The sequence below is a fragment of the Branchiostoma lanceolatum genome, chromosome 1 (assembly GCF_035083965.1).
Source record: "Branchiostoma lanceolatum isolate klBraLanc5 chromosome 1, klBraLanc5.hap2, whole genome shotgun sequence".
Taxonomy (NCBI): domain Eukaryota; kingdom Metazoa; phylum Chordata; class Leptocardii; order Amphioxiformes; family Branchiostomatidae; genus Branchiostoma; species Branchiostoma lanceolatum.
Genome location: NC_089722.1, coordinates 6,701,447 through 6,725,864, shown reverse-complemented (window position 1 = coordinate 6,725,864; position 24,418 = coordinate 6,701,447). Strand labels below are relative to the sequence as shown.

The following is a 24,418-nucleotide window of genomic DNA, read 5'->3' as shown; positions in this document are numbered from 1 at the left end:
CTGTAAGCATTTTACTAGATCTATTATTTGTGTTGAACAGTTTTCATGTAATCAACTCATTCTTCCATGAATTTCAACACTGTCATCTGAAAATAGAGACCTCTGAAACGGACTGTGCACAAGTCAAAGTCTTAATATCAGCGCTAAAAACTCTTCCATTAAAGATGGACACTTTAAAAGAATTCTTAAATGGTCGCCAACCAAGCAATATAACGTTACAGTACTAGTGCCATTTTCGTCATGTAAATTGGACAACTACATCAACCGTTTTCCTTCATAGTACACTATAAACTACAGTATAGCTATAGACATCCAACAACCATTCTTCTCTTGTAAATCCTCCGACTTCCAACAGTTTGACGGAGTTCTGGCAATGATTAAACTACCGCAGATCTACCATGAATAGACGTTATTCCTTCTACTGCAAAGCGTAGCTATCTATCCTCGTAGCGTCTTCATGAGTGATACAATTGTACGACAGAGCACAGCCGTGTGTACTACAGCCAGAATCACACAGTATTCGTCTTTTAGCTACAGTGCAATTTTTCACTGCAGTGCACTTTTCATTACCGAATTGAAGGTAAAAGTGAGAAATGTTTGTCCATTTGGTACCTTCGTCACAACGGGTAACATAAGAAATAGATTGTTGATTAATAAATCAACAGAACGCAAAATAAAATGATGAATTTCGTCTCATTCTAGTTAGCATTTTTTCACAATTTCAAAACTAATTCAACTTTCTCTATATAACTTAAGGCTAATTTCTGCAGAAAAGTAACCATCTACCTAATATCTATTATCAGTATCATAACTCCTGGTGAGCATTTGTTTTCGGTGAGGGATTCCTTTCATTTGTCGTTGGTAACTTTTTCCCCATAGTTGATTTTGATGCGTCATCTTTGGTTTCCTTGGAAACCTTTGATTTTGAGGCATCATCTTTGGTTTCCTTGGAAACCTTTGATTTTGATGCACCTTCTTTGGTTTCCTTAGAAACCTTTGATTTTGAGGCATCATCTTTGGTTTCCTTGGAAACCTTTGATTTTGATGCACCATCTTTGGTTTCTAAGGAAACCTTTGATTTAGATGCATCTTCTTTGGTTTCCTTGGAAACCTTTGATGCATCATCTTTGGTTTCCTTGGAAACCTTTGATGCATCATCTTTGGTTTCCTTGGAAACCTTTGATTTTGATGAGTCATCTTTGGTTTCCTTGGAAACCTTTGATTTTGAGGCATCATCTTTGGTTTCTAAGGAAACCTCTGATTTTGAGGCATCATCTTTGGTTTCCTTGGAAACCTTTGATTTTGAGGCATCATCTTTGGTTTCCTTGGAAATCTTTGATTTTGATGCATCATCTTTGGTTTCCTTGGAAACCTTTGATGCGTCATCTTTGGTTTCCTTGGAAACCTTTGATGCGTCATCTTTGGTTTCTTTGGAAACCTTTGATGCGTCATCTTTGGTTTCCTTGGAAACCTTTGATTTTGAGGCATCATCTTTGGTTTCCTTGGAAACCTTTGATTTTGAGGCATCATCTTTGGCTTCCTTGGAAACCTTTAATTTGGTGGCATCATCTTTGGCTTCCTTGGAAACCTTTGATTTGGTGGCATCATCTTTGGTTTCCTTGGAAACCTTTGATTTTGAGGCATCATCTTTGGTTTCCTTGGAAACCTTTGATTTAGATGCATCACCTTTGGTTTCCTTGGAAACCTTTGATTTTGAGGCATCACCTTTGGTTTCCTTAGAAACCTTTGATGCATCATCTTTGGTTTCCTTGGAAATCTTTGATTTAGATGCATCACCTTTGGTTTCCTTGGAAACCTTTGATTTTGAGGCATCACCTTTGGTTTCCTTAGAAACCTTTGATGCATCATCTTTGGTTTCCTTGGAAACCTTTGAATTTGATGCATCATCTTTGGTTTCCTTGGAAACCTTCGATTTTGAGGCATCATTTTTGGGTTCCATGGAAACCTTTGTTACGATGGCAACCTCGTCATCATCATCCTCCTCTGCTAAAACTTCCTCCTCTTCTTCCTCCTCCTCCACTACAGCAAAGTCTGCAAACTCGTCCTCCATCAGTTCTTCTCTCCTCCTCTCCTCCTCCTGTTCCCTCTGCTTCTCCCTGAACCTGTCCTTGATTTCCTCCTTGCTGCTGTAGGGCTCATCACTTGTCTTGTCGTCCAAACCATCGGAAGGCTTCTTCTTCCCCATCATGGATTCCAGCTGGTCATTGATCATCTTCTTTATCTGTTCGGAGTACCTGTCCATCTGTTTCTTGCCCACGTCCTTCACCAAGTCCTGTGGTTTAGGTGGGGAACAACAGTAAGGGAAACGGAATCCAAATTCCTTCTAAACGTTTTGATTTTTACTAGTTTGCATTCCTCTATATGTTGATGTCAATAATGTTTTCAGGGTCATGTTCTTAAGGGTATCTTTGCCTATAAGTAGTTCAAGAGAGTTTTAGACCTTCTTGGATACGTCAGGTCAAAGGTCTCACCTCTTTGAGTTCTGCATCCTGGTCATCTGCGATGTCATTGAGGTCCTGGATCCTGTCTCGTAGCAGACCATTCAGGTCTTCCACTGTCTGTGGAAATAAAAACGGTCTCAATCTAAACTTGATTTTATCATGCCACCAATAACATTAAAGCTTTTGATAAAAATAAATTGAAGGACATGGGTCATATGTTGATGATTTTAGAACAGTAAAATTTCACTATGTGAGTTGGGTGAAACCATCAACCCAACATCTCCTGCATATTCCGTTACACAATTATCATATATCATGCATGATATGACTTTTGAATAAGGCATTAAACTTCAATGAACAACACAAACAAGTTAGATTCACATACTGTGAAGCACGGCATCTATATACATGTATGTCAACAAGTTGATATAACCATTGCTGGCAGGATGCATGCCATTCTGGCGGTGTGATACCTACTTACCTCCGGTGTGAGACCATCCAAGTCATCAAAGGCAAACACGAAACTCCCGTCCTGGTCCAGCTGATCGAACATCTGTACAAAAAGGTCAAAGGTCAATGTCAAACACCAGCTTCTACAAAACGTAGCACTGGCTGAGGATATGGATTGAGATCACACACTTTTACAGGAATTCAGTGAAAAGAAATTACTCTAACAATGTAGCATCCACACAGGACACAGCTAAGATTCATCACTCATAATGCAAGACATTATGAATATCGTGGCTTGTGATGCTACAGCTGAAGGTTACATAATCTATACAGAAGGTCTAAGTTCAAACCAATTAACAGAAGGTGATTTGGTAGTCAGGGGCTTCTAAATTCCCCGATGATAACCTTCGCCACGTTCCAATTGTCCACTCACCTGTTGAGCCGCTTGGGTGCACTCGTCTGTCCAGTTGGTCAGTTTTGGTGTCATGTCATCCTAGTGGTCAAAGGATACATTTTGTTACACATGTACCTGTCCAAACGAATGCAATGAAAGCACTGTAACAAAACATTTCTGTCTCTTTGCAAATTACCTTCTTCAACTTGCTCTCAAACTGTTTGAAGGTCAAGTTGGCGTCTTTCTCCTTGGGAAGGTAAGAGACAAAGTGGGTTCTGCAGGAAGAAAGGAAACCAAAATTCTTCACACATAATCATCTCAAAACTCAATTCACAGCATATGCATTTGTGTGCTTCCTTTACGTTGTCAAATGAAGTTGCAGTTTGAAGGGAATCTGATAGAGGAGGGTTGTCAAACACCGGGAGTCCTATCGGATTATTTTCAAACTGCAGCTACATTGAAATCACTTCTTTCAAAGGGCGACAACATTTACAGGTGCAAACATTATTGTTTTAGTTTACTGATTGATAACTTTGAGTGTGCCGCATGGGACAAGATTATGAAGATAGGCCAATGACGGATCCTGACAAGTTCTAGTACAAGTACAAGAGTTGTTTGGATTCTAGCAGTGTCCAGTTCGAGATATGGTTTCGCGAAGTGAGCGTGCCTCAAGCGGACTGTTTGTGTGGTAACCGTATACGTTAGACATGTGAAATAATGACACAAATTTGTTGAAAAGTGGTACTAATCGTGTATTACATCAAGATATCTTATATCTGGAATATTTCAAATTTTAGCGCCATAATGTTACATAGAGTATCTTTAACTCACAGCAGATCCTGGCTGTTTTCTGGTTCTGTGTCTTCGGCCTTGAAATCAAAGTCGGCTAAAGTTGTATCGTCCGGAGCGTCCCCACATTTGTGGGACAGCATCTTCACATACTTCTTAGCGTCGTGGTCCCAGAAGACGTTCACGGCGATGTTACGCCCGTACGAGTTCACCTGGTGGAACCTTCACACAGAATGGATGGAGTTATCATTAGAAAATTAGAATAATAACATTAGAAACAACAGCAAATATAATGTAGAACTTAATAGATTGTAACTACATGCTATCTAATAAATCTTGTTTTTCTTTCCAAATGTACTTAATGATCTTTTAGCCAACAACATGCTTTTGGGTATGTTCGTTGAATAGACAAATCAATGAATGATTGAATGAATGAATGAATGAATGAATGAATAAATGAGGGTTCGCCACCTGGAAAGAGAGGCAAACCCGCAGCTCGGGGGAAGGAGAATAGAGCGCACGAGAGCTGAGTACATACAAAGTATGTACGTACATACGGGAGAAGAAGAAAGAGCTGAAAAGAGCTGGACTTTAACTACATGTACCCCCAACAAAGGCTACAACACAGCCTCGACAGAAGCTAGGCTGTGAGGTAAACATACGAACTGTGGAGAACTGAACTGTGTGGAGTCACAAGGAGTTGTAGGGAATGATGCAGAGAGGGACACTGAACTTTGAAAGTGAAACACTAAAGAACTTTAAAGAACTCTTGAGAGTTATGTGAACAATGCACAGAAATATGTAGAGACGGGAAAAGACAGTTATTTTATAGATATGATATGATAGATCTGATTGAATGATTTGTTAACGTCCCAATGGTCATCAGTAGACTAGACGTGTGGGGCATGGGATACCCCTGGCAGGTTCGTTCACCTGCCCTTCGAGAGATTGTAAATATGAGTACGAAATGACAACAATATAAGGATATAATTTATTTTATAAAACAGGATCGCTATGTACCACATGTTAAGTGTCATGGCATCCCCCTTTATAAATACTTCAGCTATACAATGCTCTCCCAAGGGAGGAATAAAGTACAAGAAAGAATGAAATAATAAAGGTTTTATTAGAATCATACCTAGCAACTACAGGTGAAATTGCGGACTTTTGAAAATCATAAAGTGCATCAAATCAAGAATGAACTAGATACATTTCAAATGTTTGGATCATCAGATACGCAAACCCCACATCCCAGCCTCTATATAGTGCAGCTTAAGATTTCTGAGGCTGGGGCAGGGCATTTCAGCTTCAAACTCACCACATGTAAGGTACATAAAGACAGTCCCCAGCAGTCATGTTAACCCTGAAGTAGTCCACCTCTCGCATGCCTGGGTACTTGGTAAAGTCAACAGCATCTACATCTACACTGGAGTAGCTGTCATCTGGGTGGTCAATCGGCACCTAGAACAAAAATGAAATCAATTATAAACTTAAAAGCAAAATCTTTAAAACAATAGTTAAAACTAGATTGTTCTTGAAGAGTGCAACATTTTCTGAATGCAGCATAGTCTCAGCCAAGGAGGTTAGTTCATATTTGTAACTTTTTTCAGTAGAATTTATGTGCTTGTAATCTGCAGTTTAAAACAAAACATGTAAGAGGGATTTCCCTGTCATGTAAAAAATCAATCTGGACCACACTTCCCTTGAAAATGCCCTTCTATCCAAGTTAAAAGTTATCATGACAATCTTTCCATAACTTTAAAAAAGGTCCTGTCAATGTCAAACAAAGAAACAAACAAACAAAGACACAAACAGACAAACAAACAAAGGAACAAGCAAAACTGTTGAAAATGTCTCATTTGAGCATCCTAAAGTAGCAAAGTCTTGCCTAGCTTTTTTGGTGATATTCTTAACTTCCATATCCGTACAAGCAATGTTAGCTATCTATCTGTTACCTTGTTCTTGTACTTTTGATAACTGATGAAGACGAGTTCCTTCCTGCCGTCCAACAGACAGTTGATGTTGTCCAGGTTGTCATGGTGAAGAACAGACCTGGTTCCTCCACCGCTGAACCACAGCACCTGGAGAACATAGTCAAGTACATGCTGCCAATCATTGGTCACATGACATTCATTACCCAATCAGTATCTTCTGTCAATCAATACTCATATGACCTGGAATACCTATTTAGTCCGTCTGTCATTTATTCAATCAACTTTCTATTAGAGTCAATTCCACATTACCGAGAGGGTGTTTGTTGCCTTTTGTTCTAACATTTACAAAACCTTTGTAACAATCTATGTGAGATAAGTTACTGTTAAGAACAATTTCCAACATTTATTTGATGTTCTAAATATTTTCTGCTGTGTTCCAACAGGTTAAACAAATTTCCAACATTGAACACATTATTTGTATTAGTTTCTAAACTGTTGCAACATAGATTGATCATTTGTTTGAACATGTTCCAACATTCTACAAATATGATATAACTGGGTCAATGGGCTGGGAACAGGCCAATTCACACATCCCTTCAAAGTATAGGGGATTAAGCCTAGGTGCCATGTATAGACACCTCAAGACAAAAGAGTTGCCAGTGTCCAGATGTGAAATCTAAAAATATACAGAGGCAGACAATAGAGCGTGATTAGCACCTACTTTTATTGGGGCAATAACCCAAATCTACCATTTTGAGAATGATGCAAAATGTTGGAACATGTTCCAACAGTGAAACAATCACACAGATGTTTGAAAATTGTTCTAAATAAAGAGATATTTATGCAAATACTTTCAAAATATTTCCAAAATATAAAGATGAGTTCAAACATGTTCAAACCTTCATTTCTAATTGTTTGAACAGTCTGGAATTATTTTGACTGAAATAGTCTTTTCTCTAAAATTGTTCAAACTTATTAGCAATATCATCTGAAAACCCTCTCGGTGACATGGAATTGACTCTAATCAAATTTTCATTAATCTAAGTAAGAACTAACTATAGGACCATGTACACTGTGAAAGATATGAATACAGCATACTGTTTGAAATAACACTCACTGTGAAACTTGACTGTACATGCAGTAACAAGATGAAGTTTGATTGATATTTCAACAGTGTTTTCTTGATGACTTTCACAGTGACTGCATGGTATTCTGTGCAAGCGTACTTTAAAAGAGAAACTATCGTAGTAGATAACCTAATCAGTGTAGAAATACATCCAATGGGTTGTGTGAATAGCGGGATAATGCACATGATACATTGTACAAATCTACAGCAAGCCATCATCATACCGTATCTTGTAGCATCTCAATGAAGGGTTCACAGAGAAGTGGTTTCGGCATAGGAACATCATTTCTGGAACAAGGGAAATGTTTCACATCAGATTATCAGCAAATTCTGGGGGTACTTGAGTACAAATACAAGGCAACAGCTGAAAATGTGATAAGTAAGGAACAAATACACCTGTTACAATTATACAGTTAAAAAGTGGAAAACACAAACTAAGACCTAACCACTGTAAATTTCTAATACTAGTAGTATATTGCAGAAAGTTTAAACATACAGATTGTAATCTAATGCACCAACTGAGCTATTTAAACTGAGATAAGTGTTATCAGCTTTACTGTGTGCAACGTGCAAAAATCCATCTGTGATGTCACAGATGTAACTGACCAATCAGAATGTGCCACAGCAACAGGTGTGCAGTTTAAAAAGTTATGAGTCATGATGCATTCTAACAACAATACCATTTTGATTGCAACATGTAGACAGTTCATGATATTACATACCACGTGTACCAAGAGAAATACATCTACTGATATGAATATTAGCTTTAATGAAGATCCTATACTAAGGACAAAAATATCAATATCACTCCACAGTGCAAATTGATAAGCCTACCGTATAAATATAATAGAGGTTATACAAAAGGCTTAATTCAATAGTAAATCCGAGCTATTAAGGGGCAGCTGTTTTCAATCTCTAAAATGTTAATGTTCAACAGAATTCATTTCATAAACTAGCTACCTTCCTTCGTACACATCTCTGGCGTTTGGATAAAGTGGACTTCTTTAATAAAATTCTGTCCGCCTTATGTCTACGCCTATGCTGGTTTTAACCATTAACTTGCTTGGACTGTGAAGTGTGATAGGGCATATACAGTTAGAGTTACTTACTTGAGAAACTCGGGTACCGTCTCGACCATGTAGATGTCTTCTGTAGCGTATCTACCAAGGAACTGTCTCAGAGTCATCTCCAAGAGAGGTTGTGTCCGGTTCTCCTTCTTCTTTGTCTCTACGAAGTTGAACTTCGTGGCAGACTCGGGGAACGTCCGTAAATAATCGTCAGAACTCCACTTCCTATAGGCCAAGGAGTCGGTTATAGCTCCCTTGAACAAAACAGGGGTGGACGAAATGGCGTACTCTTCAACGAAAACTTTTGGGGAGGGGAAACCTTTGCGTGCCTCTATTCTTTTGACTGGTGCCTTGGACCCTATCGGTTCTAAATGCCCGGGCCACAGAGAGGGGTCGTCTTTTAACGTGACTCCGTTCGGAGGCCATGGCTCAGTGTCTTCTTCAAGAACTTCTTCTTGTCCACCTTTTACGTCTTCAGTTTTCTTGGACGTGTTTACTTCTTTCTTTCCAGATGCCGACTCCGTCTTCTTACTTGCCTGAGTGTCAGTTTTATTGTTTTCCTCTGACTGTCGTTTCGTTGGTTCTGTCTTCACCTTCGCACTGCCGTCGTTCTGTCCTTTTTTCTTCGCACCTGCTTCTAAACTCAGGACAACATTGACGGCTATGAGGAGCGCGATCAAAACCCATGTTGCTCGCGCCATGCTGCTTTTTCAGGCTGAACAAAGGACTAACGTGGCCTTCACATGTTCGTGGGAACAAGACCAGCTGGCAGAAAAATGCTATCACAGCCCTTCCCGCTTCGGAAGGCTAAATATTAAACACAACCACAAACACCACGTGTGTTTGTTGTGGTGCCCTGTCACTTCCGGGTTGGCGCGGGGCAGCATGGGAGTTGATTTGCTCGTGGTCACGTGGTGTCACCCTGCGTGAAGACGAGCCAAGATGGACGCAGGTTTCTTTCGGGTTTGTCATCAAATTTCTACTTTATTCTCCTCAGAATTTTAAAAATTGTCGATGCATTTGTAACTTAAGTAACTTTAGACTTCACAGGAATTGTTTCAGTGGTTTTGATGAGTGCAAAAAGGAGAATATAGACAAAGAAATTGTGCTAGGACGACACGAGGTATTTTCCAAAATGGCGTCTGTAATTTAGCTTGCACGCTAAAAGCAGACAAAACCAGTTTCACTTCCCCTTTGTTCTAATACTTCAGCTTTTCGAATAGAAAAAATGCATTGAATTTCTGTGTCTACAATTGGTGACAGAAATATGTCTACTGGTTTCACTGGATTGTGTAGTCTTATTTTGGGAATAAGTAGTCTAAAATCAACGCCATATTTTGTGAAACAATAAAATGCACTCGACCGTAGTCAAAGCGTGTAACACTAACAGTCAAGGTTAGATACTGAATGTGTAGATTGGAGAGCTAGATTACAGATCCCACCCCTGAATATTTGTGTTCAAATTTTTATTAAAAGATGTTTCTTTGTAAATGAGTAGGAGGTTTTGTTTGTTTTACTTAGAAATTCAACATGTGCTCAGATGAATAATAGATATCCTTGTACATTATACATGGCATAGCATGGAACAGTGAAAACATAACTGCTGCAAACACTTCAATATTTACACTACTGGTAGTGTGTTGCATACCTTGTGATTGATGAAGATTCATTCCTCTACAGGGCACCAGCGCCGAACAGGACAACCGCTTTGCCAACAAGCAGAAGAAGCTGCTCAAACAAATGAAGTTTGCAGATGGCTTGGAAAAGAAGGTAAGTTGAGATGCTCTCTCGTTGCATAGGTCTTTTCCAAAGATGGAGAAGGGAAGGAAAAAGAGACATATCTATAACATTGTACAGATTTTAGAGAGATAAAGGTGGCCATTTTCTTGTAAGATATTGTTGGAAAGGAGGAAGATATTTGAGTGAGAAAATAGGAAAAAAATCAAGATTTGCAATGTGACCAATAACACAACCTTCTTTCTGGTTCCTAACCCCAGTACCAATACAAATTTGGTACCAAACAGCTAGCCTCTACCAGGATCCGCGGATCGCTGAAAAAAAGTAGAAATTAGCCAAATAGAGTGAATAGTATACGAAGGGAGTTGACTATGGAGATAGGGACAATAGGCGACCCACAATTTAGTATTTTTCATGCAACTTTTGCAAGGAACTAACTTTGATTCATATCAGTCATTCTTGTTTTTTTTTCCATTGACAGGTTGACATGACTAAGGTCAACATCGAGACCATCAAACCATGGATCAAACAAAAGATAAACGACATGCTTGGATTCGAGGATGATGTAGTCATAGATTACGTCTTCAACCTCCTGGAGGAGGAAAAGGTAATGTGGGTTGTGTCCAGTGACTGAGAGAAACCATACAGAGAAATAGTACTGTATAACTTTTATAGTTCAAGTTAATGTAGGTAGGAAGTGCCTTGAGTTATCGGTGCTGTGGTTGGTAGGAGAGCTCTTTTTCATGTTTAAACCTGAACAAAGACATTTGAACTTTCTGAGTTCATTGGGTTGATAGGATGTTGGAAATTGAAAGAGGGTTTGCTCATATTTTTTGAAAATCCATACTCAATGAAAATTCCTCTGGTTTCTAAATTTTTGTATTCAATTTCTTTCAGTAACAATGCAATTTCTGTAAGCTACATAATGAAGCTTTTTTGTAGATGTTTGAAATTTGATAGCTCTCATTGAATCTGTATCGAACATCTCCGTACCATTTTCAACATCAGGTCAACCCCATGTTTCTGCAATGTCTTTTGTGTAATAGTCTTTTACCAACGGCTCGCTCCTCACATGACTTTGTGTCTGTGTTATCTCATTTTGTTTCCAAAAACAAATACCGCAGCATCCTAGCGATTGTTGTCGGGCAAGGATCGTTGTACGCTCTACTTATTTTACCTGTTTCATTTCCCATGATTTTAGATTATTCTAAAATATTCTCACGCTTTGAGGTGAGTGTACCAGAGCAAGGACCCCACGGACCTGCTGCCTTGTTTTCAGGCCCCAAATCCTCTTCAGCTCTGTCTGCCAGGCTTTAGGAGCCGTTGCCACGGTATTGTCATGGTAACACAGGGCCTCCTCCCAATGTCTAAATGGTCGGTAAACTGTCATTCTTACCTAGACGAGGGAAAGGGACTAGCTTTTTTTTTGTAAGTTGAAACATATATTCTGGAGGCAGAGTATTTTTTCAAAGGTACAAATCTACTGTTTTGTTTCAATGGGGAGTTTCAGCATTTTTTTTCCACACACAAACTTGATCTAAAAAGAAAGCACATATATTTGTATATGATAATGGATGCAGGGAGTACAAACAGTAGATATTATGAATGCACCATAAAGCCCATGTCTTTTTGCACATGCCAAACCTTCTATAGCCATGGCCATAATCATGTGAATTGAAGAATTTGGATGATGTTTGGATCAAGTTGATGAATAAAAGACATCAGGGAGCAAGCATAGCTTCTTGAAGATCAAATGTAATTTAACACAAATTGGGTGAATGGTTAACCTATTGAGGGGAAAATGGACATGTTTACACAATGATGAATAGGTGGAGTATTGTTTTGAGACTTGAAAAAATGTTAAAAGAAAACAGTTTTCCTTGATATTTGCAATGGAGTAAAATTAGCAAGTAAACAGTTGTGCACAAAGTTGATTGGATGTCCAAGCTCTCTATTTCTATTCTTTTAGCATGGATTCTACCTTGTACTGGGTTGGTTAGATACTTAGTATGTACTTCTCTTTGTAGATCTGAAAAGATTGTCCAATGATGCATATGAATAGACATATGACTTCATTGTATTTCAAATGATGTTTCTATAAGAAGCAAAGCTCTGGTACTGACATGTGTCCAACGTTGACTGATCAGAAGTCTTCCCCTCTGCATCTCCCCTCAGGAGCCAGACCCCAAGTGCATGCAGATCAACCTGACCGGGTTTCTGAATGGGAAGAATGCGCGAGAGTTCATGGGGGACCTGTGGAAGCTTCTGGTCAGCGCGCAGGACAACATCGCCGGCATTCCTGCTGAGTTCCTGGACAAGAAGAAGGAAGAAATCAAACAGAGACAGGTAGGTTGAGAACAGTTACTGTAAAAGCATTTAAGTTTTCGGGGATTTGATTTCGTGGTAGGGAGAAAATTGCCTGTTCGCAGTGGTTTTAAGTTTGCGTTTGAAAGAATAGTAGCACTTCAGTCACATAATGGAAATGCTGGTGGTTTTATGGACATCCAGTCAGATATTAGGATACTGTATATTTACCATAATAGGTGCCTCATAATAATGTACAATGTATATTACATAGTGCATAAAGAAGGGGGATGGGTGGGCAAAAATTTTCGCGGTGATTTTAAGTTTGCGCTGAAGAGTTCACTGCGAAAACTGTGAACACAAAACCACCTCGACCATTTCTGCATTTACAGTATGCGACAACATCTGCTAGACATTTTATTAAAAATTGGTTGTATAGTTAGGGTTGTTGACGTAGAATCTTAATATATGGTTCTAGGTTTGAATCCCTAGCAGGCCCCAATGTTGTGCCCTGGGGAAGGCACTTGACACATTTCTTCCTCACTCAAGTCTGGTGAAAATGAGTACCACAATATGGAGGGGCAAAAACCTTCTTGATACTGAAAAAATGAATCCTTTCAGCTTGAGCAGGAGCGTATCCAGGCGGGGCTGAAGCGTTACCAGGAGCTGAAAGAACAAGAGGAAAAGGAGGAAGAAGTGAAGGTGGAAGAAGGAGAGGAAGAGAAGAAAGACAAAGCAGAGGGATCACCAGAAGAGGGGTTAGTTCTTAGTCAGTGTATAAGACTTGGTATGATAGTGAACTGATCCTACATGTCAACGCCTTAAAGTTATAAGAAATAGACACTTCAGTCCTTTATTGTGAAATGTTTTGAAGGTGGCTGATAAGTGAAGTAAAATTGGTGATCTAAAAGTATGGTTTGGGTAATACACTTTCCAGCAGTTTTGACTTTGTTCTGAACTGTATTGTCTGACCATTCCAAGGTACACCCCACTGAAATGCCCCCTTTCCATAGAGGAAGCGACCATTGAGCGACTCTCATTAGTCTTTCAAATGACTTTCCTTGAGAGAAGTGTATTTTGTAATTTTGAATGTTTTGTTGTCTTCAAAGTCATACTTTTATGTCATGGACAATGCACAGTTAATAAAATCATAGGTCACACAAATCCAATTTTGGTTTCTCAGCGGTCGCTCAGCGGTCTCTGTCCAGTGGAAAGGGGGCTCATCAGTTGTAGAATGTTGTACTAACGTGTGAACGTATGTCGCACACACCAGCACAAACGCTGAGGAGGCTGCTAAGGAGGAGTCTCCCACCCAGGCTAATCCCGCCGCTACTCCTCAGCCTAAGAAAAGGTAGTCTGCACCCTAAAGCACTAACTAAACCATGTGTGTGTGTGTGTAAGTGGTGTAAGGAGGTTTTTACCTGTATTTGTTGGTTTGTTAACAGGATAACTGGCTTTTTATGATTTTGTTTTAGTAAAATTTTAGAACTTGGCTTAAAGGGCAGTCAGGTGATGGAATTTTTGGAGAGGTTCAAATCTACATCTGGGATTCCCCCTTATGTGAAGGCAGGCCATAACAAGATTTTAGGCTTTAAAAGTGTTATGCACAGATATTTACTTGACTGTCATCATTATGACATTGTATGATGCATGTGCAAGACTATCCAGGCAAAATTTCATTAAAATATTTCCATGTTCAGATCACTAACAATAACGCTTTTTGCCATCCGTGACAGTGTTTGTAACTAGTAACTCCGCCTAACTCAATGGGAAACTCGGAGGTTAGACGTGCATGTTGATGTCAGACCTCTTGTATCATCCTGTTCTCAGCTCAGAGTCCAAGTCTCCCTCTAAGGAAGAACCCAAGAAAAGGAGCCCTTCTCCCAAGAAAGCTGAAGCAGACCCTCCTGCAAAGAAGAGGTAATGATGGATCATATAAAGAGAAATGAGATGAATTGAATTCAAAATCATAAATTGTGGTTACAATCGATTTTCCCTTCTTAGGCTGCACCAAGTTATTTTTATGGATGACGTCCGCGCGCGCATTGATTTTGGTCTGTTCCCAGAAAAAAAACGAGAAATTCCGCTTCCTGTAACTATGACCAAAGAGTTCCTTTTTAATATACTATGTTTCTGCAGGCCTGCAAAATCAATGGGATATGGAAAGAAACAGGACAGGACAACAACTGCTGTTCAACTTCAACTGATTTATTCAAATTATTGCTGTTTTTATGATGAATAAAAGAATTGTTAGTTGTTACACAGTGTTCTCTCATTCAATTTGTGTCCTAACATGTGTCGTCGACTATTATATTTCATATCTAGGCATCTTGTTTTTTTCGGCCCTTCTTGCTTTTTTTTCGCGCTCTCGCATTAGATTGAGGGTCTCCAAAGGACGTCATCCATAAAAATTACTTGGTGTAGCCTTATACTTAGTTATAGACCTTTTGTAATCACTTGGAAGATGATGCCTTTTTTCCCTTTTGGTTAGAAATAAAAGAAAAATTATCTTGATATGTTCCCCCATTGAAAAGATTAGCTAAATAAGCTAACTGTTGTCTCTTCCCATCAGTAGTAGTGATCATGAAAAGAAGCGGGATCGTAGACGGTCGCGCTCTCGGTCCAGGTCGAGATCCCCGCGCAGATCTAGATCTAGATCTCCCCGGCGAAGCTCTCCCCGCAGACGGCGCCGATCGTCCAGGTAGGAACAAAAAAAATACTATCACCGATGTTTGTTGGAACCAGGAAAAGTGATGAACTAATTTTTATTTACTGTTGCAAATAACAATGATTGATATATTTTTTGATTGCATGTTGTTGCCATTTGACTTACATTGTTTGTGCCAAAGAAGCTAGCTTTGCAGGCAGTGCTAAGTGTCAGAAGCACAATGGTTTGGATGTATTTCACCAAGCATAGGCTATACAATTACAGCTGTATTGTCATTACAAGAGTCTATGTTTTAATTGTCCCTGTTGTTCCTTGTGAAGTCCCCAGAAAAATAGATGAATATATGGCGTAGTAGTGGCAGTAGTGTTTGATGCAACCTATTGTTGCTGAATAAGGTTGCCCAGAATGCCAACATAGATGAATTTACAGTATATGTACACTTTGGCATTAGTGTTCTGTCCTATTGTAGCGACTAAGAGTGCACCCTTGACTGGTGTAGCCTATTGTTGCAGACTAAGGGTACCCAGAAACCCTGAATCTCAAAGGGCCAGGTGAGACAAGTACAGATGTTTCTCCCGTCTCAGGTCACGGTCGCCACGCCGTCGTTCCCCGCCGCGACGCAGGTCCCCGCCGCGCCCGTCCCGACGCAACAGGTGAGTCGGACATCGACGTTCGCTTGAAAGTTCATCTGTGTTGGTAGAAGTCACTCTGAATCAAAGTTTAACTGCAATTGCCAATACAAAAAAGTTTTGAACTCATCTGTATTAGGGATAACATTTTCCTGTGCTGTGCCTATTTTGCATTTGGAGATACCATACATTTAGTTCCAGTGTTTGGCCCCAGGGAAAGATATAGAATAGCAAATACATAGAAAACATCCTGAATCAAAGTTGAACTGCAAATTGCCAATACCATATTGGACTTTGACTGATCAGCTTCAGTCTTTGTCAAGGAATGTGCAATCCACTGCTTCTGTGATGTCGCGTTACGCAGATAGAATATGTGACTCGGTGAGCAGTGGATCATATGTTGCAGAAAGTCGTTAGATTGCTCATTCCCTGACGAAGACTTGAGCTGATCAGTCGAAAATTTAGGTAAGTCCAATTTTTTGTGTTGGCAATTACAGTTCAACTTTGATCCAGAAGGACTCCAAAGTTCCCGTTTGAAAAAATAGCTTTCTTATGTCTGACATTAGCATATTGACAACACACTAGAGGAACCAAAAATAATTGATTTTTCAACTGTGGCATATATTAGTTGAGAATTGTTCATGTGTGTGCTACTCAAACAAGTACATTTGTAAATCTAGAAGTAAATGTATTGGATATAGAATTGGAGTTAGGCTTCTGGGTGAAAAAAAGCAAAACAAAGTTTGACCTCGGGGTCACGCTAATTTTCATTCTTTCCCCTTGAGCCCATTCTATGACTGAAAGATAAATGAAATTGTATTTATGGCCATGATAGTATATTTATGTGCCTCTTTGTATTATAGAGCTGACAGGGGAAGAGGTTGGATGACACAAAGGTACTTTCCACCTTAAGACTTGGTGTTTCTAACCTTATAGTGTGGTTTGAAGTGTCAGTTTTTGAATACTTCAGATGTAAACATTGGTATTCTAGCATTAGCTTTTTTTTCAAGAGATTGAAGAAAATCACATATTAAGCATACATTTTTCTTATAAACTACATGTAAGAAAAGTTCTCTGTGAGCTCTGGTGGTTGCTTGAATGTGAAGAATGTTAAAAAATGTACTGAGAGGTCTTGTGGTATTCTTTACCTATCTACTAGTTGTTGGGACTGGAAAAGTGAGAACTTTGGCCAGTCCTTTTTTAAAGTGCCATGGACTGGTTAAGGTTCTTTGTTCTTCGTGGCTAGACACCTAAGGGATAAAATGATGATTTATATGAGTACATAGAAGATGATTGTCGGTCAAGATTTCTTCTTGGTGTGATTGCTGTGTGAGAGTGGTTGTCGCTTGCTGCCCATTCGCTCGTCAATGTGTCAGAAGAGACTGCTTCACAATCACATGTACTTTATTTGTACCATAGACCACAGAGGGGGAGAGGTTGGCTGCTACAAAGGTACAGCTGAACCTTTGTTGGTGTAAAAAAAAAACAAAAAAACAAAAAAAAAACAATGGATCTCTTGACAGCTTTGGAATACGGTTTTGTAGCTCCTTGCACTGGCGTTGATGCCTAAAAGATTTGATCAAAATATTTTTTTGCTGTGCCTTTTTGCATGCTGCATTTAGTTGTCTAGTTGCTGAAGAAATAAAACTGTTGTTTGCTTTGTTGTACATTTTCATATATCGGAGTGTGTACTTTTTTCTCATTATTTTTGAGTAGGCCTTTTCCCGATTTCAATGTCTGTCTAAATTTGAGGGATTTAGCACAAAATTCCATCTTCTGGTAGCCAACAAGGTTATTGATTGGAAAATTGTTCTGTCAAATAGACAAAGAAGACAAAGTGCTACATTTTTTATGTGAAGATAGAAATGTATTTAATTAAAGTGTTTTGTATTGTCTGGATGGGAGGGAAGAAGATTTAGATTTAAAAACATTCAGATCCAAACTCACATCTGGATTAAGTGGTTATTTTTGTTTGCTATCATGGCCTTGGAAGTTCTGATGTGCCTTTTAAAGTTTTTATTGTATTTGTCCACCTGGACTTGTGGTACTTGAAGTGATTAAATTTTTGTGTCTAAAACATTCTTTCATTCTCTGGCTGACAGCACTGGGAATATGTCACCACATAAATTGTCTATAGTTAATTTTGTTGAAGTAAAAGAGAAGGAAATGTTGGGTTAATGATGTCTTAATCCAAAGCAAAATTGGAGAAAAACGATGTTTGATATTGTAGCCGTAACTTAAGTACCTTATATAACAGACCTGCTTTTTCCAGGGAGCGACGCAGAGGGCGATCTCGTTCAAGGTCAGCAAGCTCTGGATCGTCAGGTTCTTCTGGGTCAAGGTCACCCGTGAGGCGACAGCGGCGACCATCTTCCCCAGCCAAGCGGTCGCAGAAACCGGCGGCATCGCCCAGTCGGAAGGACAAGTCCCGTTCACCCGAGCCCAAACTGAAGGCGGACGCAGAAGCAAAGGTTGAGATTTTCTCTAGTATATCACATTGTGATTGTTAGAAGGTTAGGCCATGTCGATTTGATTATATGGATGGCATATGCGCACCCATCAATCCCCCTGCCCCAATTTTTCGTCCATACAAATGTAATGTAAATTGTAAACAAAAATTTCGGAAAACGGATACTTATTTTGTAGAATGCCAAAGTCAATTCCAAAGTCAAAGAAAAGAAGATGTGAAAGAACAAGAATGAAGAATTTATTATCTGGTATACCATACTCTGGGTTAAGTTTGTTCTTTTTCAACCTCAGGAAGAGAAGAAGATTGCAGTTGTTCGTCCCCTGGGCTCACCCTCCCCACCTCCTGCACACTACAAGGCAAAACTGGAGAAGGAGAAGAGTCGTGATTCTGGGGATGCTGACGGTATTAGAGACATTCTTTGTCTTTGTGTTAATCTATTCAATACCTTATTTTCATAGGTGTGTCGTGTTAGTCATGTTGGTGTTTCATAAGCATCTATTCCAGCCATGTAGTATCCCATATTCATGTGCTGTGTTTATCTTCAGACGCAGGTCCTACATATGAGTACGTACCAAAGCCTGATGGTTTGCAGCAGAGACGGCAGTACAGAAAACAGCACTCCTCTCCCTCAGGTAAGGACCGTTGTCTTTCAGCATCATACTGAAGAAAAGAAGACCGCTAGCTCTCTGCTAATTCTGTTTATTTTCTATCATGTATGAGTCTTAATTGTCATGTAGATTGTTGCCCTGTGGGCAGTTCTGAAGAAATACAAATTGAAGCTTTTTTTTACTGCGATGGTAGTGTGTGTCAAATTTTAAGAGCACATCTAAGTGTCTATGGTTGACCGAGAAATTGTCCTTTTTCTTAGATTCCTCCTCGTCTTCATCCGATGACGACGACAGGAAGAAGTCAGGGAAGACCGGCGGGCGGCGCCAGCGGTCCTACAGCCGGTCTCGCTCCAGGTCACCACGACGGCGAAGGAGGAGCTCCTCTCCAGACAGACGCAGACCATCTCCAAGGTGAGCAGGCTGTTTCTTAAGAAACTGTACATTTCCTGTTCAGAAGCTGTACTTGATAGACTACAGAACTCTTTTCTACACCAATCCATCGGACTGTAGAATCTTGTACAAGATAATGGGTACCTGTTATTTCATGTATAGTTAATATGTACATATGTGTTAATTTGTATTTCAATTGTAGATATCAACATCACTCAGGCTTCCTTTTTTTCATGTCTGCAATGTTGATATGTTGATAAAGAATTGAATCGAGAATGGAATTGAATTGAAAAACTGATGCGTCGTCTTCTTCACATTTGCACAGGAGACGCGGAAGATCCCCGTCCCCAAGGCGACGCACCCCCTCCCCGATGCTCCGCAGACCCCGCTACAGTCCCTCGCCTCCCCCTCGCAGAAGACGGCGATCGTTCTCCCGCTCTCCCAAACGCCGCTCACCCTCCCCAAGAAGGCGGGCCACCCCGTCTCCGAGAAGACGTACCACTCCTTCACCCAGAAGGCGTACCCCGTCTCCTAGAAGACGGACACCCTCTCCTAGAAGACGTAGAACGCCGTCCCCACGTAGGCGTCGAAGCCCTTCTCCCAGGAGACGATCCGTCAGCCCTCCCCCTCAGAGAAGACGTCGATCCCCGACCCCGCCGCCGAGACGTAGATCGCCCCTCACTCCGCCTCCGAGGAGACGCATGAGCCCATCGCCAAGAGGATCACCCAAGCGGGCACGACCCAGCAGAGACCATTCCCCATCCGCATCCCCTCCACCCAAGCGACGTGCTCCCTCCCCTCACAGGGAGTCCCCCTCCCCAGTCCGTAAACGACGGTCCCCCTCCCCGCCTGCACGCCGGCGCCGCACGCCCTCCCCACAGCCCAGAAGGCAGTCTCGGTCCTCCCGATCTCCGCGAAGGATGTCGCCCAGACGTAAACAGCAAGACGTGTCGCCGAGACGGAGGTCAAATTCGTCACCGCGTCGCCGGTCAGTCTCGTCTCCACAACGCTGGTCCGCGGGATCACCAAAGAAACCGGTGAAGGAAGTGTCTCCAAGTCCTGTCAAGCGGAGGAAGAGAAGCGCTTCAGGGTATGAGCTAACACTAGTTTCTTCTAGGCAGACCTGTATAAATGGTTCTTTTACAGACACTTGAATTAGAGACACTGAAATTGAATATGAACATTCAGAAAAAATGATGCTTGATAGGGCAATGTGGAGTGAAACAAGTACTTCTTGTCTGTTCCCGGCTGTTACAGGCCGACAGATTATGATGATAAATGGATTTGTTGGGAAATATTTTTTTGGAACAGATGGTTATTTTCTTTGTGCATAATTTGTTTTTGTTTGTTTTGCATAACCGGTAGACTACCTTTAGGCATAACACGCCAGTTTTGTGTTCCATCCAAGAGGTCGTCCCTAGCTGGAGCTAGGTACTTGTTTGCTCATGGGGAAATTGGTGTAAAGTGCCTTTTTCCAAGGGCACAACATTGGGGCCAAGTAGGGATTTAAAACCCAGAACAACCCTAATCACAAGACCACCTTGCCACCTTTCCCCATATATTTGTGATGTACTACAACTTTTGTTTCAATAAATTGAAGAGTGGTTATTGTTCCCACAGTGAGCAATCCCCATCTCCAGCTCGAGCTGCGGTGGTCAAGAAGAAGCCATCTCGCTCACCTTCGGGCTCCAGAAGTCCGTCTCCTAAACCAGCCCCGAAGAAGAAGACCAAGAAGGAAGACTCTGGTTCTGAAAGCGCTGACAAGGTGAGGATATTTGTACTCAAGAGGTTATGTCAACTGGCAACGTGTTTGGCAAATAATGGTTCCATGCATAGGATGAATTTGTATATTTAAAAGGTTAAGGTAAAGGTAGTCCCATAGCCTTTTTGAGGCCGTAGGGGCAGTGGGTTGTTAATCCACGGTGTCTTGGGCACGGTATTGGAAGGCGGAGTCCAACCCACTCTTTCCGTTGCCTTTTACCTCACCAACCGAAACCAGGTACCCATTTTTGAAGCTGGGTGGAGTGAGGAAAGTCATGTTAAGTGCCTTTCCAAAGGGCACAACATCAGTGGCATGTCAGGGGATTTTCGCATCCAACGCCCTGTTATGCTAACACGGTGCCACATTTGTGTATTTGTTGTACACATAAATGCTAATTTTGTTCTTAATGTTTTTGTTTCTTAAGGAGTCTGATGCTGAAGTGAAGAAGAAATCCAAGAAGGAGAAGAAGCACAAAAAACACAAGAAGCACAAGCACAAGTCCAAGCACAAGAAACACAAGAAGGAGAAAGAAGAGGAAAAAGAGGTAGGTTGATACGCTTTTTTTCTTCAATTTTCGCTTTTTTGCTTTTATTTAAGTGTCCCAACAAAATTACAGATACAGGTACTGCCCTACCTCCTGTAAGTAGTAGTCTAACCCAATCAGGATTCTTATCCAATCAGGGACTGTGATTTTGGACCAATTTGTTTAGTTAGGGGTGTGAGGATTTTAGACTTGATTACAACTATTCCAAATTGTCAGAAGACATGAGACATTGTGGAGTGAGTGCGTCATATTGCTAATATAGAACTTTTTACATTGGTCCTAGGGGGAGTCTAATGTGGACCAGGACCTCTCAGGTTGAAGGACAAAGAGGAAAATTAATGTAAATATCTACCTTATATGAAACACAAAGTATCAGGTCTGTGAGAGTGGATATGGCGTGTTTGTGTGTGCCCCTCTAGCGTCAGTCTTACGTTTTTTTTCTATGAATAAGTATATCACTCTGGTAAATTCCTCTTTGTCAAGTTCGCCATTTCTGCAGAGTTTGTTGAACAATTAATTGGAATGATTAATTAAAGAATCCAGTGTAGTCATATGTTCAACTTTGTATAAGTACAAGCAAACAAACTTAAAGGTTTTCTGACAAAGAGACATAGTTCTGTAAACTTGCTGCAGTAATGACCACTTATGTTCTTTAAAAAGCTATGATTTCTGTACTGTCTTGTAGAAGTCTTTCACATTATAACAAAACATAACACAAATGTTGCTTCTCTCTTGTGTTTTTCAGGGTTCAGAGAGTGGGGAGGAAGACGACAACCTTGACGAGCTCGAGAGAAAGTTACGAGAGCGAGCGCTGCAGTCCATGCAAAGCAGAGCCAAGAGCTCAAAGTCAAACTCCCCTCAAGATGACGACTAGTCTAGCAATTGTCTTAGCCTACCCTATGTTGTTATAGAGATACAATTGATGTAACAGCAAGAAATTCAAAGGAAAAAACTTTTTTTGTTCAAGTTTATTTGCTGAACAATATGATAGACAGGATTGCATTGTAACAGATAGATACAGTTTAGTTTTGGTTGCTGTATTTTTAGATATCCTCAAAATTGTTTGGAAATTTTGATTGGACACATCCAACCGAATCGTGGTTGAGGCTCAGTTTCTGATGCTTGAGTAACGTAAAACTGCCATTTGGGACAGACATGACTTTGTGAAAATTGTGTACCAGGCTATTGGCATGTTTGTTAAAACTAGACGTGAGTAGGTATGACATGTCATCAGAACTGCCAGTTGATAGAACCATAATTATGTGTGTTTTAGTTGGATGAAAGGATGTACAAGTGTATGTATGCCTGAATGAATTAAAGTAGTCGTACTGTATGTTTATTTTCTCACTGTGTAGATTTATAGCTCGTAAGCAGTGTGGATTTCATTCTGTTTCCAAAGACCTGAAAAATATTCCCTGTAAAATGCGTCTGAAAGTATCTTATTGTGGAAATGCAGAAGATGCCATGTTCACCTGTTGGTTAACCTTTAGGACACTAAAGTAGCAATTTGGCTGGCAATTCTTTATTGATTTTGGGCTTAGCAAACAGATCTAGAGAGAGGGTTAAATCTTATAATGCTGACGTCTGCTGCAACTAATGCTAATGTATTGATGATCCTCAAGCTGAAGTTTCAAGTACTTGGCTGATTTACCTGATATGTCCATTGTGTTAGTGGCATAAGAGGTGAATGAAAACCTTATACTCTTGGAATCTACTTTTGGGTAAGCCAGAGCGATCAAGCTGTACTAACTGGCATGGATTCAGGATCAATTTCAACCCTTAGCCCTCAGTACAAATTGGGTGAAAGTTCAATACGTGTACTACATGTATATTTTAAAAACTTGAACTGAAAGTGTTCTGACAGACCGAAACATGCACTAATAACCCATAACTAAAATCTAGCCTGAATGTCAACCTAGTTAGTTTACCGAGACTCCCATACTGTCCCCTTACCAACTAGGATGACACCGAGGCTAAGTTATTCCATCAACAACATGAGCAATATATGTAATTGGGGGTAAGCCACCCACTGAAAAAATACATTCAGCATAAATTTTATTTACAAATTTTATTTACATCTGTGCATTTTAATTGGTTGGATTTCGAGCATGATTCGATTTGGTACAGTCTGGGGGGTAAATGTTATGAATACTTTCTTGAACACAAGCTTTCACTTTGAAAAAAAAAACGCTAATAGAAAATAAGTTTCCTGGTAATCGTTGCTAGAATGATCAAACATTACCAGTCTATATAAACAGAGCACTGATCAGCATATACAACTGTATGAAGCCATGCAGCAAAATATTGGGAACTTTCCATAGTGGAAGAAAGGAGCATTGTGTATAGGCCATATTCAAAGGACCCTAGTCGTTAACAACTACTTATTTAGTGTGCATTCCACTAGTACTATCGTATGATGTAACGTTACCATTCACTATCATTGGTAGTGAGCTGCTAGGCTGGACCAATTGAATTTCTTGGTTTAACTCAAAATGATTTTGATCTGTAGGAACATCCTTTTTAGCTTTGATACCTGCAAATGTTAAAGTGATGAAAGTGTTGGATCTTTTTCTTTACAGTATTAAAAGAAGTGAATAAAAGTCGATTTCGTGTTTCTTTAAAAAAAACTTATTTTCGGAGATAATTCAAAATTTGGAAAAGTAATATTACATTCTTAGATGATTGATATTCCATCTGTTAATTTCTTAAATCTATGTTAAGTATGACAGCAATGGATTCTTTATAGTGAAGTGTTACATGCCAAAGTGTAGGTTGAAACACTTTATGATGTTAAGGCCACACCAACTTAATCTTATGGATGACATCCGCGCGCGCATTGATTTTCGCCTGTTGTCAAAAAAAAAACAAAAAAAATCACCTCCTCCAAGGCTACACGGAACTCTGGAACTTGCTGACTTAGATTGCCGCAAAAGGCTAGCATTGTGCCGGCTTATCGGAAAACTGGGGCGTATTTGTGGATTGGTATGCCATCGATGTCGGCTAGGGAGATTTTGCGTTTGCAAAGTTGTACGAGAGGATCGCGGAGGCCATGCAGCGAGTATCGCCCAGACAATTTCAAACACG

The 24,418-nt window shown here is 40.2% G+C and overlaps 2 protein-coding genes across 9 annotated transcripts; one reads left to right on the top strand and one right to left on the bottom strand.

Moving 5' to 3' along the window:
* Window positions 1-674: 674 nt before the first annotated feature.
* LOC136430832 (triadin-like) lies at window positions 675-9,032 on the bottom strand. Its single transcript, XM_066421879.1, has 10 exons — window positions 8,265-9,032; window positions 7,380-7,443; window positions 6,051-6,176; window positions 5,414-5,556; window positions 4,138-4,317; window positions 3,503-3,581; window positions 3,346-3,405; window positions 2,944-3,015; window positions 2,493-2,579; window positions 675-2,293 (listed from the first exon to the last, which is right to left on the bottom strand). Exons 1-10 carry the CDS (start codon window positions 8,921-8,923, stop codon window positions 806-808), a joined length of 2,958 nt encoding a protein of 985 aa, XP_066277976.1. The 5' UTR covers window positions 8,924-9,032; the 3' UTR covers window positions 675-805.
* Window positions 9,033-9,059: 27 nt separating this feature from the next.
* On the top strand, window positions 9,060-22,667 carry LOC136430962 (serine/arginine repetitive matrix protein 1-like). Of its 8 annotated transcripts, XM_066422616.1 has the most exons (20): window positions 9,060-9,185; window positions 9,903-9,992; window positions 10,441-10,566; window positions 12,135-12,305; window positions 12,885-13,021; window positions 13,537-13,614; window positions 14,094-14,183; window positions 14,836-14,964; window positions 15,516-15,584; window positions 16,424-16,456; window positions 16,980-17,012; window positions 17,833-18,031; window positions 18,321-18,432; window positions 18,576-18,662; window positions 18,899-19,049; window positions 19,354-20,118; window positions 20,649-20,793; window positions 21,215-21,334; window positions 21,618-21,674; window positions 22,080-22,272. In XM_066422616.1, the coding sequence occupies exons 1-19, from the start codon at window positions 9,165-9,167 to the stop codon at window positions 21,651-21,653; spliced, it is 2,592 nt and encodes an 863-aa protein (XP_066278713.1). In that variant the 5' UTR covers window positions 9,060-9,164; the 3' UTR covers window positions 21,654-21,674; window positions 22,080-22,272. The 8 variants fall into 8 exon arrangements, with proteins under 8 accessions (XP_066278713.1, XP_066278314.1, XP_066278228.1 ...); XM_066422217.1 differs by lacking the exon at window positions 21,618-21,674 and having other exon boundaries at window positions 14,839-14,964; window positions 22,080-22,667; XM_066422131.1 differs by lacking the exon at window positions 21,618-21,674 and having other exon boundaries at window positions 22,080-22,667.
* Window positions 22,668-24,418: the final 1,751 nt, after the last annotated feature.

Coding starts and splice junctions, on each gene's coding strand:
- LOC136430962 (XM_066422131.1), top strand. CDS start 9,165: ATGGACGCAGGTTTCTTTCGG. Junction 18,032..18,320: donor AGGCGGACGCAGAAGCAAAG/GTTGAGATTTTC, acceptor TTTCAACCTCAG/GAAGAGAAGAAGATTGCAGT. Junction 20,794..21,214: donor GTTCTGAAAGCGCTGACAAG/GTGAGGATATTT, acceptor TTGTTTCTTAAG/GAGTCTGATGCTGAAGTGAA.
- LOC136430832 (XM_066421879.1), bottom strand. CDS start 8,923: ATGGCGCGAGCAACATGGGTTTTGATCGCGCTCCTCATAGCCGTCAAT. Junction 3,582..4,137: donor GAAAACAGCCAGGATCTGCT/GTGAGTTAAAGA, acceptor TTCTTCCTGCAG/AACCCACTTTGTCTCTTACC. Junction 2,294..2,492: donor AGGATGCAGAACTCAAAGAG/GTGAGACCTTTG, acceptor CCTAAACCACAG/GACTTGGTGAAGGACGTGGG.